Source organism: Camelina sativa, chromosome 8, assembly GCF_030686135.1.
Source record: "Camelina sativa cultivar CO46 ecotype springtype chromosome 8, ASM3068613v1".
NCBI classification, from domain to species: Eukaryota; Viridiplantae; Streptophyta; class Magnoliopsida; order Brassicales; family Brassicaceae; genus Camelina; species Camelina sativa.
This window is the reverse complement of record NC_141887.1, coordinates 4,835,750-4,850,242: the sequence shown is the minus strand read 5'-3', so window position 1 is coordinate 4,850,242 and position 14,493 is coordinate 4,835,750. Positions and strand designations below refer to the sequence as shown.

Genomic DNA, 14,493 nt, shown 5'->3' with positions numbered 1-14,493 from the left:
CACAACGAGGGATAGACTGAGGAGCTGGAATTTGCAGGTCCGGTAAGCTTGCAGGGACCACCTCTTCTTTCAATGTCCCTTCTCCAAAGTACTATGGCTGGACTTCTTTGCTTATTTGACCCCCCCCCCCCCCCCCCCCCGCAATCGAATACATTTGTTGGATTCCTCGATTGGATCAAGTCACCAACTTCGACCAGAAAACTTAATATCATTTGTAAGATTCTCTTTCAAGCTCTCCTTTACACTATCTGGGCGGAAAGGAATGCCAGACTCCACTCAACAAACTTCCGAACATAGAACTCCATCCGCAAACAAATTCAACTAATCCTAAGAAGACGTCTCCTAGGACTTGACAATGAAGACAAGTCTACTCCAGCGCGATCACCACAAGACACTTATCTCCATCTTTGATTTTCAAATTTCCAGCCGGTTTAAACGTACACAATTTTTTTTATTTTCCCATAATGTATTCTCCTTTGAGAACCAGCGTTCTCTCATGTTATAATTATAATGGTATCTCTTAAAAAAAAAAAAAAAAAAGCATATCTCCCCGCTACGTAGTACGTACTTTAAATTATTTGTTTTCGTCCTCCATTTTCTCTGATATCGCCGTATACAACCAGTATTAGAACTTATGAAACGATATAAGTTGTGACTTGTGACTGGCTTCGATTTAAAAGAATATTTCTAAAAAAAAAAAAAAAAAAAAAAAACAGACCACGAGACATACCTGTGACTGTGTCTGCACCTCAGCTTCGAATTTGATTTTTTTTCTTTTCGAATTTAAATAAATTTATTAAACTAGAAAAAAAGAAAGAAAGAAAGGGTTTTTATTTCTGAGTGGAGTGTAAGTGACGAAAATGCCCCTGATCTCTTTTGTGCCTGGTGGATTGATTTCAAAACGCTTCTTCTTCTTCTTCTTCTTCTTCTTCTCTGATCTCCTCATCTTCGGATCGTCGTCTTCTCTACTCTGTGAACGATGGAGCAACAACCGGAGAGACGAGAAGGTCGGAGCTTCCCCGAGCGTAAAGGACAAAAGAGAAAGCTTGAGGAAGGAGCAGCCGCCGTAGAAGATCGAGAGATCTCTGCCGTAACCACCGACGGAGGCCAAGCGCTTCTCAGCGAGGTTGCTGCTCAAGTTTCCGTTCTAAACTCTGCTTTCTCTTGGCAAGAATCCGATCGCGCTGCTGCTAAACGCGCCACTCAAGTCCTTGCCGAGCTCGCCAAAAACGGTGAAGATCAGCTTCCCGATCTTACTCTTTTTTTTATGCCGGTTCTTCCTATTTTGTTGACCCTGTCATGTTCAGCAGAGGATTTAGTGAACTTGATTGTCGACGGAGGTGCTGTTCCTGCGCTTATGACGCATCTACAAGCACCGCCGTACAACGGCGGAGACTTGGCTGAGAAGCCGTTCGAACACGAGGTTGAGAAAGGAAGCGCTTTTGCGCTTGGTCTTCTTGCAATTAAGGTTTTTGATCCTCCATTTCTCTTGGCCGTCTCCTTGTATTGTGTTAGAAACTTGAAAGCAGTTTCCTTTTATGTCATGTTACTTCAAATCTTGCTTAAATTTAGGAAACTTTTGGTAATTGTAACTTTTTATACACGGAGGGGATTATTATGTATAGTTTGTGTGATCGTGTTTTGGGATTTGACTGCTTTAACAGCCAGAGTATCAGAAACTGATAGTAGACAAAGGTGCTTTACCTCATCTAGTGAATCTGCTGAAGAGAAACAAAGATGGTTCTACCTCTCGAGCTGTTAATAGTGTTATCAGAAGAGCCGCTGATGCCATCACTAATCTTGCTCATGAGAACAGCAGTATCAAGACTCGTGTTAGGTCAGCATATTTTTAAGTGAAGTGATTTCCTCCTTTTCGATATTTGTCTTCAGTACAACTATCTTCATAACTTCCAGTTGTTTGGAAACAGGATGGAAGGCGGTATACCACCTCTCGTGGAGTTACTTGAATTTTCTGATTCAAAGGTTCAGCGAGCAGCAGCAGGGGCACTGAGAACCCTTGCATTTAAAAATGATGATAACAAGAACCAGGTAAATATTGCTATCTTTACAGCTTCTAATTTTATTTGGGCGGAGCATGATAATTATTTCCTTGGGCAGATAGTTGAGTGCAATGCTCTTCCCACGCTCATCCTAATGCTAGGATCAGAGGATGCTGCTATACATTATGAAGCGGTTAGGAATCTTTTACTCGTCAAGAGTAATTATAATCAACTATTTTGCTACTTATTTATCTACGTGAGATTGACGTTGAAATAACTTGTTGAGTCATACCTTTTTAGGTTGGAGTTATAGGCAATCTAGTACACTCGTCTCCACACATTAAGAAAGAGGTTCTTGCTGCCGGGGCATTGCAACCTGTCATTGGCCTTCTTAGGTATGTGGAGACTCACGTTTTTGATGTACATGGTTCAGCATAGAGTTGTTATAGCTCTGACTAGAGCTAAAATTCTGTAAATCTTACTAATTTCTCTATTGCTGAGGTTTTTCTTTTCTTAAGATGCTTAGCTGTTTACCCCAAGTTCATTCTTGTGATTTTGTCTATCTCAGCTCTTGTTGCCCTGAGAGTCAAAGAGAGGCGGCTTTATTACTTGGGCAGTTTGCCTCAACAGATTCTGATTGTAAGGTACAATTTCATCCCAGGTTTTCTATCCTCGGCTCTTTTTCTATTCCGCAAAGCCTAAACTCTTTTCCTGTTTGGTTATACGAAATGATACGTTGTTTGTTACTGTTGATTTGTAGAATATACCTTCTCATTTCCCACTAATTGTATAATTTTCCCTGCTTTATTGGTGTCTTTTGTTCATTTTTCACTTCATGCTCAAAATTATTACTTTGCAGGTGCATATTGTGCAAAGGGGTGCTGTCAGACCTTTGATTGAGATGCTGCAGTCACCGGATGTTCAGTTGAAGGAAATGTCGGCCTTTGCACTGGGTAGATTGGCGCAGGTTCTTGTTACAAAACTTTTGGTAGTTCGGTTTTGAAAGTTATTTGGGCATTATAAAATAGTAACTTCGATTAAACATTTGAAACCACGACTGTTGTCATTTTGTTGCTTTTGTTTCTTAGTGTTTTCAAATAATACCTAGTGATATTGGATAATTTGCCGCTGCGCTGGTTGTCAAGTGTTTTCTTTTTGTGTTTTTAAAACAGTAGCATCCTCTTTCTAACAGGATGCCCACAATCAAGCTGGAATTGCCCATAGTGGTGGTTTAGGACCTTTATTGAAGCTTCTTGATTCAAGAAATGGATCATTGCAACACAATGCTGCATTTGCTCTCTATGGCCTTGCCGATAATGAGGTGTGTTGTATGCTACTTATGCTACTTTCTGTATATGTTCTAATAAGTATGCAAAAGTTGATGGTAAACGTCAATAAATGGGTTATTGATCCATTTTTCTTCCCCTAGGATAATGTGTCGGATTTTATCAGGGTGGGAGGTATCCAGAAGCTACAGGATGGAGAGTTTATTGTTCAAGTATGTATGGCGATGTTACCCTTCCTCTACTTTCTGATTCTATTTTCCAGAACCACATTGCTATACTCCTTTAATTGGCTAGATACTGAAAATTCATAGCAGCTTTAATTGTATTTGTTTTACTCTTTCCCTGTAAGTGTTTATATTATATCATGATTTTTTAGGCAACCAAAGATTGTGTCTCGAAAACACTAAAGAGATTGGAGGAGAAGATTCATGGAAGAGTAAGTTGAATTATACTTATCTTTAAATTTGTCTGTTTCCATCTTTGTAGAGAAACTGCTTTATCCTGGTCGAGTTTCTGAAGCTCTGTTGTAGTTTAGTATTTCTCTATTCAACCTTTAATATTTCTGTGCTTTGATTTTCCTTTGTAGGTTCTGAGACATCTGTTGTACCTAATGCACATTTCAGAGAAGTCTATCCAACGACGAGTGGCTCTTGCTCTTGCTCACCTCTGTTCACCTGAGGATCAGAGAACCATATTCATTGATGACAATGGCATGTGACAGTTCTTTTTAAATTTATATGAGCTAATGAGATGCTGCTTTCTTTTTTGGTCTTCTATTATGTTAAGACTTTTATTGCGTCAGCTGTCCAGTTTAGATGTTTTTTTTGCAAATTTTCTTATATCGAGCTGTCTTTCAACAGGGTTGGAGTTGCTACTCGGTCTTCTTGGCTCTACAAACACTAAGCAGCAACTTGATGGTGCGGCAGCGTTGTACAAATTAGCAAATAAATCTATGGCACTTTCTCCAGTTGATGCTGCTCCTCCTTCTCCAACACAAAGGGTGAGTTTCCTTTTTGCTTTAGTTCTCTAATTCGTAAGGAGTGGCAGTCTCAATGCAGTATTCTGTAACTCTTTTTGTGACAGGTTTATCTCGGAGAGCAATATGTAAATAATGCTACGCTGTCTGATGTAACCTTTCTAGTCGAAGGTAATCAGTCATATATTAATCCAGAAGTTGCGGAAATCTAGTTAGCTCCGAAGTCCGTTTGTAAAACAGAAAAATTATACTGCAGGAAGGACATTCTATGCACACAGAATTTGTTTGCTGGCATCCTCAGATGCATTTCGCGCAATGTTTGATGGTGGTTACAGAGTAAGTGAACTACAATTTTTGGCTTTTTGATAATGTTCTTGTGGAAGAAATGACAAATATCGTTTACTAGCTATAATGACAATGACCTATGGGTGTATGCTGATCTGCTCCCTATCAGAAGAATACATTTTTCTTGAGTGGAAATTATAGCTTAAATGTGTCATGGTTTGTTTTTCATTTATACCTTAGGAAAAAGACGCTAGAGATATTGAGATTCCAAATATCAAATGGGAGGTGTTTGAGTTAATGATGAGGTATGGTGAACTTCTACAGGCTTTTTAATTTGACTCATTCGAGATATTAAGATTTCGAAAAGTCTGTGAGAACTTTTCATATACATGTAATAGACTCACTTGGATTATGTTTTTCAGATTTATATACACTGGATCTGTCGACATAACGACCGAGATATCAAAAGATCTTCTAAGAGCAGCGGATCAGTATCTCTTGGAGGGCCTGAAACGACTCTGTGAATACACAATTGCTCAGGTGAGCGTAATTATGTTGCAGTGGAAAGTGATGTGGTTTGCATTATCCCTATTGAAATCTGACACGTTTACTCTTTGTGTATGTATGAAAGGATATAACGTTGGAAAGCATAGGAGACATGTACGAGCTATCAGAAGCATTCCATGCGATGTCGCTTAGGCAAGCTTGTATCTTGTTCATCCTGGAGCATTTTGATAAACTGAGTTCAAGGCCAGGGTAATATAAACAAGATCTCTCTCCCTCTCTCTGTCTCTCCCATAAGATTTGTTTATTGCTGTTTGTCTAAAACATAGTCAAATGGGAAATGCAGGCAGAACGAGTTGGTGCAGCGAACAATACCAGAGATAAGAGAGTATTTTTGTAGAGCTCTAACACAGTCTACTACAAACCTGCAAAGCTTGAGGTTGTAGAATCTACAATGTGGAAGAAGAAGAAGAAAAAGAAGAAGAAAAAGAAGAAGACTGCACTTAACTAGAGGTAAGTAGACAAGGAATATATAGAGAGAGAGAGATGAGAGAGCAAGCCGCTGTTAGAGGTATTTTATGGTCCTGTCCTGTGTTAAGTTATTTGCTGTGCTTTTGGTTCATTTTGGGTCGTTGTGTTAATCTCTTCTGATCACAATCGGTCTTAAAAGAAATCGGCAGAGTTGTATCCAAAGATACCATTATGGTAAACTTCCATTACATTCAAATTCAAAATCCTCGCTCCACTGATCCCTCTATGTGTTTGGAAGAAACGAGACTTTGGGGTAGGGTTGTGACTTGTTGAATTGTGTGATGATGAGATATAATTTACATTTGCTTCATCCGTTCATGTCTTTGAGACTCCTATCAAAATACCCATTTTTTTGATTTCACAAATAAAGAATCAAACTGGCTGTAAAAAACTATACACTGTAAATTTGTTACTCTATTGGGGGAAATATATATACACAGATCTGATAATATCAGACATAGTTTGTATGTAATTTGGTAGCACAGCTGGTAGTAAGTATATCAGATTTTCACATGTAATCATGGTCAACTATATATGAGGAGGATGCGTTGTCAAGTTGATCTCCTATATAATAAAACGGAAGTACACAGTTTTTTTTGTAGACTATAATTTTTATAAGTTGATTACAAAATAGGTTATACACTAAATATATGTTGGTTACAAAAAACGTTATAGATTAATTGGTCAATTCATGGGTTATATATGAATACACTTAAGAATATCACAAAGAATCTTCCTAAAGAGAATATTCCAATGATTTATATAATTTCCTAAATAAAATCTTTAGTATTCCATGTATTGTTACAAAATATATACTGTTAGACATAAAAATATATTTTTAGGCGTAAAAAGGAACAAAATTTTGGCAATTTATCACACTTAATCGTGATTTTCAAGATCTTATTGTGTAACTGAAAAATAAAAGCTTACCTCACAGGTCATATTTAAAAACTTTCACCAAACATAACATGTGCAAAAATTAAAATAAAAACAAACAGCAAACATAACCATTTCTCATACATAAAATTACAAAATTAACAATATAAAACTTACAAAATAAGTATTTTTTCAAGTAATTATATTTAGCATATGATTTTATTGCATAATATTTTATCCAAAAAAACTTTTAAAAATAATCATATAAATTATATTTTATTCTAAAATTATAATATAAATAAAAGAAATTTTAATCTATGGTCTAGCACGGCTCCTAATCTAGTTCTAATTTTATTACGTTATCTTCCACAAAAAAATAAAAGTGAATATCTGGTAGGATTGGGGTAAATTAATTAAAAATAAATCGAATTTGTACATAACATTTTACATACATGAGTCAGTCAGTCACACTATTAGACTTTTGGTTCAACAACGTGGTGGGAGGGAGATTTAAAGGTGTAAAGCTAAGCTCCGGTGGTTCTATAGACAGAAACCCTAAAACACAACTCTTCATTCGCAGCCAGCCCAGAGTCTCTCTCTCTCTCAAACCTCCGCAGATTCACACAATCCTCATCCGTTCTTCGGTACGCTTTTCTTTTCTTTCTTTCCCTCCCGGATCCGCTGATAAAAACTGTGTGACTAGCACCGATTGTTTCGTTCCTCGTAGTTGTGCTCTTGAGAGGACTGTAATCTCCGATCTTTACGATTTACTGTATTTTCAGATTTATGATTATCATTTTTGTCTCAATTTTGCTTATTAGATTCAATTTCAATTGATTCAATCTCTCTCCAATTTGTGATTTTTTTTTTTAATTTTTTTTTTTTTAATTTTGCAGTAGTGATAATGGGGGAAACACTTGATTCGCGACCTCATGCTTTTTCGATTAAACTATGGCCGCCGAGTTTACCAACAAGGCAAGCTCTCATTAAGCGTATAACCAACAACCTCTCTTCCAAGACCATTTTTACTGAAAAGTACGGTAGCTTAACCACCGACCAAGCTTCCGAGAACGCTAAGAGGATTGAGGATTCTGCTTTTACCACTGCTAACCAACAGTTTGAGAGGGAACCTGATGGTGATGGTGGTTCAGCTGTACAGCTTTATGCTAAAGAATGCAGTAAGCTTATCTTGGAAGTTCTCAAGAAAGGTCCTGTTGCTAAGGTTGTTGCTGTTGTCACAAGAGAATCCGTTTCTGAAGAAGTAGTATCTCCCCGTGAAACTTTTTTCGATATCTCTAAAGGTAAACGGGCTTTCATTGAAGCTGAGGAAGCTGAGGAGCTTCTCAAACCGTTGAAGGAGCCTGGCAATGTTTACTCTAAGATATGTTTTAGCAATAGGAGTTTCGGTTTGGGAGCTGCTCGTGTCGCTGAGCCTATCTTGGCGTCTCTGAAAGATCAGCTTAAGGAAGTTGACTTGTCTGACTTTGTTGCTGGACGACCTGAGGCTGAAGCTCTTCAAGTTATGAATATATTTTCGGACGCGCTGCAAGGTAGTGTCTTGTTGTCTCTCAACTTATCAGAGAATGCATTGGGTGAGAAGGGTGTTAGAGCATTTGGGGCGCTGTTAAAATCTCTGAGCTCTTTGGAAGAGCTGTATTTGATGAATGATGGTATCTCTAAGGAAGCTGCACAAGCGGTCTCCGAGTTGATTCCTTCAACGGAGAATTTGAAGGTCCTTCACTTTCATAATAACATGACGGGTGATGAAGGGGCACTCGCGATTGCAGAGGTTGTTAAGCGTTCGCCACTGCTGGAGAATTTCCGGTGCTCTTCCACAAGAGTTGACTCAGAAGGGGGAGTCGCCTTGTCAGAAGCACTTGAGCATTGTACTCATATGGAGAAACTTGATCTGCGGGATAATATGTTTGGCACAGAAGCCGGTGTTTCTCTGAGCAAAACTCTTTCGAGCTACAAACACTTGACTGAGCTTTACTTGAGTTATCTAAATCTAGAGGATGAAGGTGCCATAGCCATAGCAAACGCTCTCAAGGAGTCTGCTTCGCCCATTGAAGTTCTAGAGATGGCAGGTAATGACATAACTGTTGAAGCCGCTTCAGCTATCGCAGCCTGTGTAGCAGCAAAAGAACATCTGAACAAGTTGAATCTGTCTGAGAATGAGCTGAAAGATGAGGGATGTGTCCAGATTGCGAATAGTATGGAAGAGGATCATTCGAAATTGCAGTACATAGATATGAGCACCAACTTCATAAGAAGAGCCGGAGCACGAGCCTTGGCTCATGTTGTTGTTAAGAAAGAAGCTTTCAAGCTGTTGAACATTGACGGGAATATCATATCAGAAGAAGGCATTGAAGAAGTTAAAGAGATATTCAAGAAGTCCCCAGAGTTACTTGGAGCTTTTGACGAGAACGATCCTGATGGAGAAGAAGATGACGATAATGAGGAAGACGAAGAAGATGAAGAGTACGAGGGTAACGGGAATGGCGAGCTGGAATCGAAGCTGAAGAACCTTGAAGTTAATCAGGAGGATGATTAAGTCTGTAATGTTTGGTTGGTACGTTTCAATGTTTTTGTTTGTTTTGTACCAGGATTACTTTAGCCGGCTGCTACAAGGATCAAATCGTATTGAGACTTTATTTTTGCCGATGGCTTTTTGTTAAAAGATAGATTGTATCGCTATTATAAAATTGAGCAGCTGTTTTGGTTTAGATACGTACGATTTAAACTGGACGAACATCGATTTTATATCAGCTTTTCTTGTTTATAAAATGTAAATCAAAGACAAAATCAGTATATAAGGGAGAGATGTTTTAACAGTAACAATGGCATTGTTGTTTTCGTCCACCAGAAAGACGTTTGCAAAAACCGCCTTTCTTATTAGCACATCCATCACGACACCAATTGTCGCATCTCTTTCTGTCTTGGTACGTTTTGCACGCTCCAAATTTCGCATGTGTGTTACAGCACAACGTACTAACGGATCCTTCAACAACAACATCTTTAACATGCAAAACAAATTATATTTTTCTTTCACTTTCAAGAACCACGTAAAGATCAAACGAAAGGTTTATGTAATCCCTTATTGTAGTATATCCGTATGTTTCAAAATTTATGGTGAGAGACTAACCGATAGAGAATAAAAGAACAAGTAGCATAACAAAAGACATGAATTTCATGGTGGTGGTCATCTTCTTGATCCTTTTCTCCTCTCTTTTTTTTTAATCCTTCCTTTTTTTTCTTTTTTTTTTCTTTGAGTATTCTTGTATCTATTTATACTATTTTGCCAAAGTATTATAAATTCAGATTTAGAAAAATACCTAATGCTATTTCCTAATTTAATGGATCAATTTTCATTTTAATTTCACCGCAATTTATTATAGATTTTAGTTCTTATCTTCATGTTGATCAAAATCCTTTTTTTTTTTTTTTTTTTTTTTTTTTTTTAAGGGCAATCTAGACACTAATTCCATTTGCGAAAACAAAAACAATAGCATATTGGTATTTTGGTCTAAGTATTGTAAAATCTAAAGTTGCAAAGGTTTCAAGAAGATAATTCATAATTATCATATGATCATATCTTGGTTTAACATAACTGTACCAACTACCAATCCTACATTAATTTTAAATAAGTTACTAGGTAATAACCCGTGCAGCTGCACGCATGAAATTTTTGTTTGAGATATTATATTTATAAAAATATTTATTTAGTATAACATTTACAAACTTATATTGCATCAAGTTTATGAAAGTTTAAAATATTAATCGTTTCACCATAAATTTTAGATTGACATGATGGCGGATATGAATCGAATGTTAACCGAATTAGTGATTGATTAGATTTTTATTAAAATCTTGAACTATCAAATCAGATAAAACCCACAAAAAAACTAAAATTTCATGAACCAAATAATTTAAATAAAATTATTAATCCGATCAAACCCGTCCGCTAAACTATCAAGTTACGGGTTTAAATATTTTGAGCCGCGAAATGTCTTTGCATATGTTCTGTTTGAATTCATGAGATCCGCGGGTAACCCACATAGTTTGGGCAAATGTAGAATCAATTGTTTGGGCAAATAATCGATTCGTTTAGATTCGATATCGCTCCCTTTTTATAGAGAAGTCTCTTTACCCTAATCTTCATGGGATTTGGGTTTGAGTAGTCGCCTCTAGATGAGATAAGGTCGTTTCGAATATTCTCTACACGAGATTGAGTCAAATATTTTCTTGATAACGTCGTAGCAAATCGGAGTCGGTCACAAAGTCCAATTACAGCCCGTATTGACTCGTTGTTTGTCGTTACAACTCGTATTGGTTCGTTAATTGTTGTGTCAGCCCGTATCGGCTTGACGATTGACATTACGGCCCGCATTGGCTCGATGTTTGCCGTTACGGCCCATATTGGCTTGATGATGGTCGTTACGGCCCGCGTTGGCTTGATGCTTACCGTTACGGCTGGTATTGACTCAATGTTTACTGTTACGGTCGGTATTAACTCAATGTTCTAGAGAATGCATAATTCTCTATTATTTATAGAATATATCACAATATAATAGAATTTATCTATTATAATTTATATGATTAAAATTATGCCCAACACATTTCAATAAATCATTTTTTCTAATATATAAAATATATTTAAAACTTAAACTTGATTTATATTAAGGGATCCCTTTATATTAATAAAGTTATGTGATAAAAATTTTAAGAATAACGCATTTGTATTTGTTTTTTTTTTGTTGAAAACACAATGGCATATAGCTGTAATAATAAATCAAAATGAGGCTAAATTAACTAAATGTGTCTCAGCTATTGGTATAATATTATTACTTTTTTCATTTTTATTGGACTGAATTTTCTAAATTTTAAGATATTTGTAAAAAATTATAACTACATATTTATATATAATGTTTAACTACATAGTTATCCAAATTAAAATATATATTCATGTCATTTCCATTGGTGATCATACATTTTTTTGGGCAAATATAGGTACAGTTTTTAGCAAAAGAATAAACTTTGAGCCAGTTTCAAATGATATTTGATTCTTTCACCATTAAAGCTTTATAAATTTTTAGAAATGTAACATTATTTATATTTCTGAAGATATGATTTTAAATATATATTTTTTTACATCTCATAATATAATTATAATATTATATTAAAATACATTGTGAAATTAATTTAATTTCAAAAATATGTAGGAAATAATATTTATCATATTTTGAATAATATTTACCAATTTAGAATTTATAGGAGCAAAATATTGTGTATATAAATAAATTGAATAGCAATGACAGTTTTATGTAATATTATGGAATATTAAGGACACATAATAAATTGGGGACATAGCTCTCTGGCAACAACACGTCAGTTTTTTTTAGAGAATGTTTCTCTTTTAATATATAGGGGATAATGAGTTTTGATATGAGTTTGATGGTTTTAGGGAAGTTGTTATGATTTATGGTAAAATCTTTATAAATGATCTATTTAAACCATGAGTTTTAGATTTGTGTATTTTTAAGTAAAGAAATCCTCTAAAATCCAACCTTCAAAATGTTTTAAAAAATAGTGGATTTTAAATTGGGAAAAATGTCATTTAAATGCTTTTGACGAGAACAATCCTGATGGAGAAGAAGACGATGATGAGGAAGACGAAGAAGATGAAAAGTATGAAGGTAACGGGAATAGCGAGCTGGAATCAAAGATGAAGAACCTTGAAGTTAATCAGGAGGATGATTAAGTCTGTAATGTTGGTTGGTACGTTTCAATGTCTTTGTTTGTTTTGTACCAGGATCACTTTAGCCGGCTGCTACAAAGACCAAATCATATTGAGAACTTTGGTATTAGTTTTATTTTTGCCGATGGCTTTTTGTTAAAGGAGAGATTGTATCGCTATTTTAAAATTGAGCAGCTGTTTGGTTTAGATACGATTTAAGCTATTTTATAATCAAACCAATGCACTACCAAATCAAACTGGGCGAACATCGACTTTATATCAACTTTTTCATATAAAATATAAATCAAAGACGTATAAACAAGACAAGATTTTGTTCATTATAATCGTTTAAAGTAAGCAATGTGATGCAAACACAGGCATATAAGGGAGAGGTGTTTTAACAGTAACAATGGCACTGTTCTTGTTTTCCACCAAAAACACGTTTGCAAAAGACCGCCTTTGTTATTAGCACATCCATCACGACACCACTTGTCGCATCTCTTTCTGTCGTGGTACGTTTTGCACGCTCCAAATTTCGCATGTGTGTTACAGCACAACGAACTATCGGATCCTTCAACGACAACATCTATAACATGCAAACAAATTATATTTTTCTTTCACTTTCAACTTTCAAGAACCATCTAAAGATCAAACAAAAGGTTTATATAATCCCTTATTGTATATCCATACCATATGTATCAAAATTTATGGTGAGAGACTAACCAATAGAGAACAAAAGAACAAGTAGCATAGCAAAAGACATGATTTTCATGGTGGTGGTCATCTTCTTGATCCTTTTCTCCGCCCTATGAGTTTAATATTTTTTTTTTCTTTTTGTGTGGAGTATTCTTCTATCTATCTATTTATACCATTTTGCCAAAGTATTATAAATTCAGATTTAGAAAAAAATATCAAATGCTATTTCCTATTTTAAGAGTTATAATGAGTTTTGATATGACTTTTATATTTTAGGGAAGTTGTTATAATTTATAGTAAGATATTCCCAAATGATCCATTCTAACCATAAGTTTTAGATTTCTATAAGTAAGTAAATCCTCTAAATGTTTTCAAATATAGTGGATTTTAGATAAGATTTTCAAATCATTAGTTTAGTAACATTGTATTTCAGGAGCTCAAACTCCTGGAAATTGGTTTTGCTTTCGGCTTCTTTCGAGTCAGAGGATGTTGCCCTTATTTCTGCATTACCTCTTAGTAATTTTTCCACACCGGATATATTGGGTTGGCATTTGACAAAAGCTGGCCTATACACCGTTAAATCTGGGTATCAGGCTTTGCGTCAGAAACCGGAAACCGTTGCTCTTGTTTTCGGTCCCAATATTATTCCTCTTCAGGCATTTGTTTGGCTGCTTCAGTATCCACCAAAAAACCGACATTTTTTGTGGCAAGCAATTACGGGTTGTGTGGCGACAACAACTAATATGCGGCGACGTGGGTTAGGCTGTGATATGGAGTGTGCACTTTGTGTAGAAACGGAAGAGACAATCAATCATGCCCTTTTCTTATGTCCTCCAGCTAGGCAGGTTTGGGGTCTATCCCCATTCCCGACATCCCCGACCTGTTTTCCTTCAGACTCGGTGTATGCAAATATGGATTATTTATTTTGGAGAGTTAAACAAACTCCTTCGATTGATATGTTCCCATGGATTCTTTGGTATATCTGGAAGGCTAGAAATGATAAAGTTTTTAGCAATTTGGATTCCAATCCATTAGCAATCTTACAGATAGCGGAGGAGGAAGCAAAGCTTTGGTTTTTGGCACAGGAAGATGCTCTGGGACCCACGCCCCCTGGCGGCTTTCGATCGACTTTTGGTCCTACGGTTAATACTCTGGACGTGACTAATAGGTATGGAACCAAACACCGATGTTTTGTGGATGGATCTTGGAAGGCAACTGACCAGTTTATCGGTACAGGATGGTATTGCATTTCTCCTGAGGGGGAATTTCCCACTATGGGCGCATCCAATTCTCGTCGTAGCTTGTCACACCTCCATGCAGAAGTGGAGGCCCTCATTTGGGCAATGCGGTGTATGATTGGTGCGGGTAAGGAGAAAGTTGTTTTCCTTACAGACTGTTCTGATTTAGTGAAGATGGTGTTTTCGCCTTCCGAGTGGCCTGCTTTCAAGACATATTTGGACTTGATTGAAGAAGATAAGGACGAATTCCTATCATTCTTTGTAGTCTTTATTTCCCGTTCACAATGATAGTGCAGACAAGCTGGCGCGTCGAGCTAGATTGGAGTCGCAACAAATTAACTATGTGAATGATTTTCCTATAAAT

At 36.4% G+C, this 14,493-nt stretch overlaps 4 protein-coding genes and 1 pseudogene across 6 annotated transcripts; 3 read left to right on the top strand and 2 right to left on the bottom strand.

Moving 5' to 3' along the window:
• Window positions 1–605: 605 nt before the first annotated feature.
• On the top strand, window positions 606–5,796 carry LOC104706254 (ARM REPEAT PROTEIN INTERACTING WITH ABF2). Of its 2 annotated transcripts, none has more exons than XM_010422431.2 (19): window positions 606–1,232; window positions 1,311–1,468; window positions 1,665–1,837; window positions 1,929–2,049; window positions 2,119–2,193; window positions 2,301–2,395; window positions 2,569–2,644; window positions 2,860–2,967; window positions 3,193–3,321; window positions 3,430–3,498; window positions 3,663–3,722; window positions 3,873–3,996; window positions 4,147–4,286; window positions 4,370–4,433; window positions 4,519–4,598; window positions 4,788–4,852; window positions 4,970–5,087; window positions 5,179–5,303; window positions 5,398–5,796. In XM_010422431.2, exons 1-19 carry the CDS (start codon window positions 980–982, stop codon window positions 5,495–5,497), a joined length of 2,133 nt encoding a protein of 710 aa, XP_010420733.1. In that variant the 5' UTR covers window positions 606–979; the 3' UTR covers window positions 5,498–5,796. The 2 variants fall into 2 exon arrangements, with proteins under 2 accessions (XP_010420733.1, XP_010420732.1); XM_010422430.3 differs by having other exon boundaries at window positions 790–1,232; window positions 1,308–1,468.
• Window positions 5,797–6,904: 1,108 nt separating this feature from the next.
• LOC104706253 (RAN GTPase-activating protein 2) lies at window positions 6,905–9,184 on the top strand. The gene is made up of 2 exons (XM_010422428.3): window positions 6,905–7,102; window positions 7,355–9,184. Exon 2 carries the CDS (start codon window positions 7,363–7,365, stop codon window positions 9,010–9,012), a length of 1,650 nt encoding a protein of 549 aa, XP_010420730.3. The 5' UTR covers window positions 6,905–7,102; window positions 7,355–7,362; the 3' UTR covers window positions 9,013–9,184.
• Window positions 9,185–9,195: 11 nt separating this feature from the next.
• On the bottom strand, window positions 9,196–9,714 carry LOC147939683 (putative defensin-like protein 23). The gene is made up of 2 exons (XM_087461626.1): window positions 9,604–9,714; window positions 9,196–9,474 (listed from the first exon to the last, which is right to left on the bottom strand). The coding sequence occupies exons 1-2, from the start codon at window positions 9,662–9,664 to the stop codon at window positions 9,287–9,289; spliced, it is 249 nt and encodes an 82-aa protein (XP_087317752.1). The 5' UTR covers window positions 9,665–9,714; the 3' UTR covers window positions 9,196–9,286.
• Window positions 9,715–12,508: 2,794 nt separating this feature from the next.
• On the bottom strand, window positions 12,509–13,008 carry LOC109126083 (putative defensin-like protein 23; annotated as a pseudogene). Its single transcript, XR_015563221.1, has 2 exons — window positions 12,919–13,008; window positions 12,509–12,781 (listed from the first exon to the last, which is right to left on the bottom strand). The product of XR_015563221.1 is annotated as a putative defensin-like protein 23 (transcript).
• A 626-nt stretch (window positions 13,009–13,634) lies between these two features.
• Window positions 13,635–14,417, top strand: LOC147939682 (uncharacterized). The gene has a single exon (XM_087460984.1). It carries the CDS (start codon window positions 13,635–13,637, stop codon window positions 14,415–14,417), a length of 783 nt encoding a protein of 260 aa, XP_087317110.1.
• The last annotated feature ends 76 nt before the right edge of the window (window positions 14,418–14,493 follow it).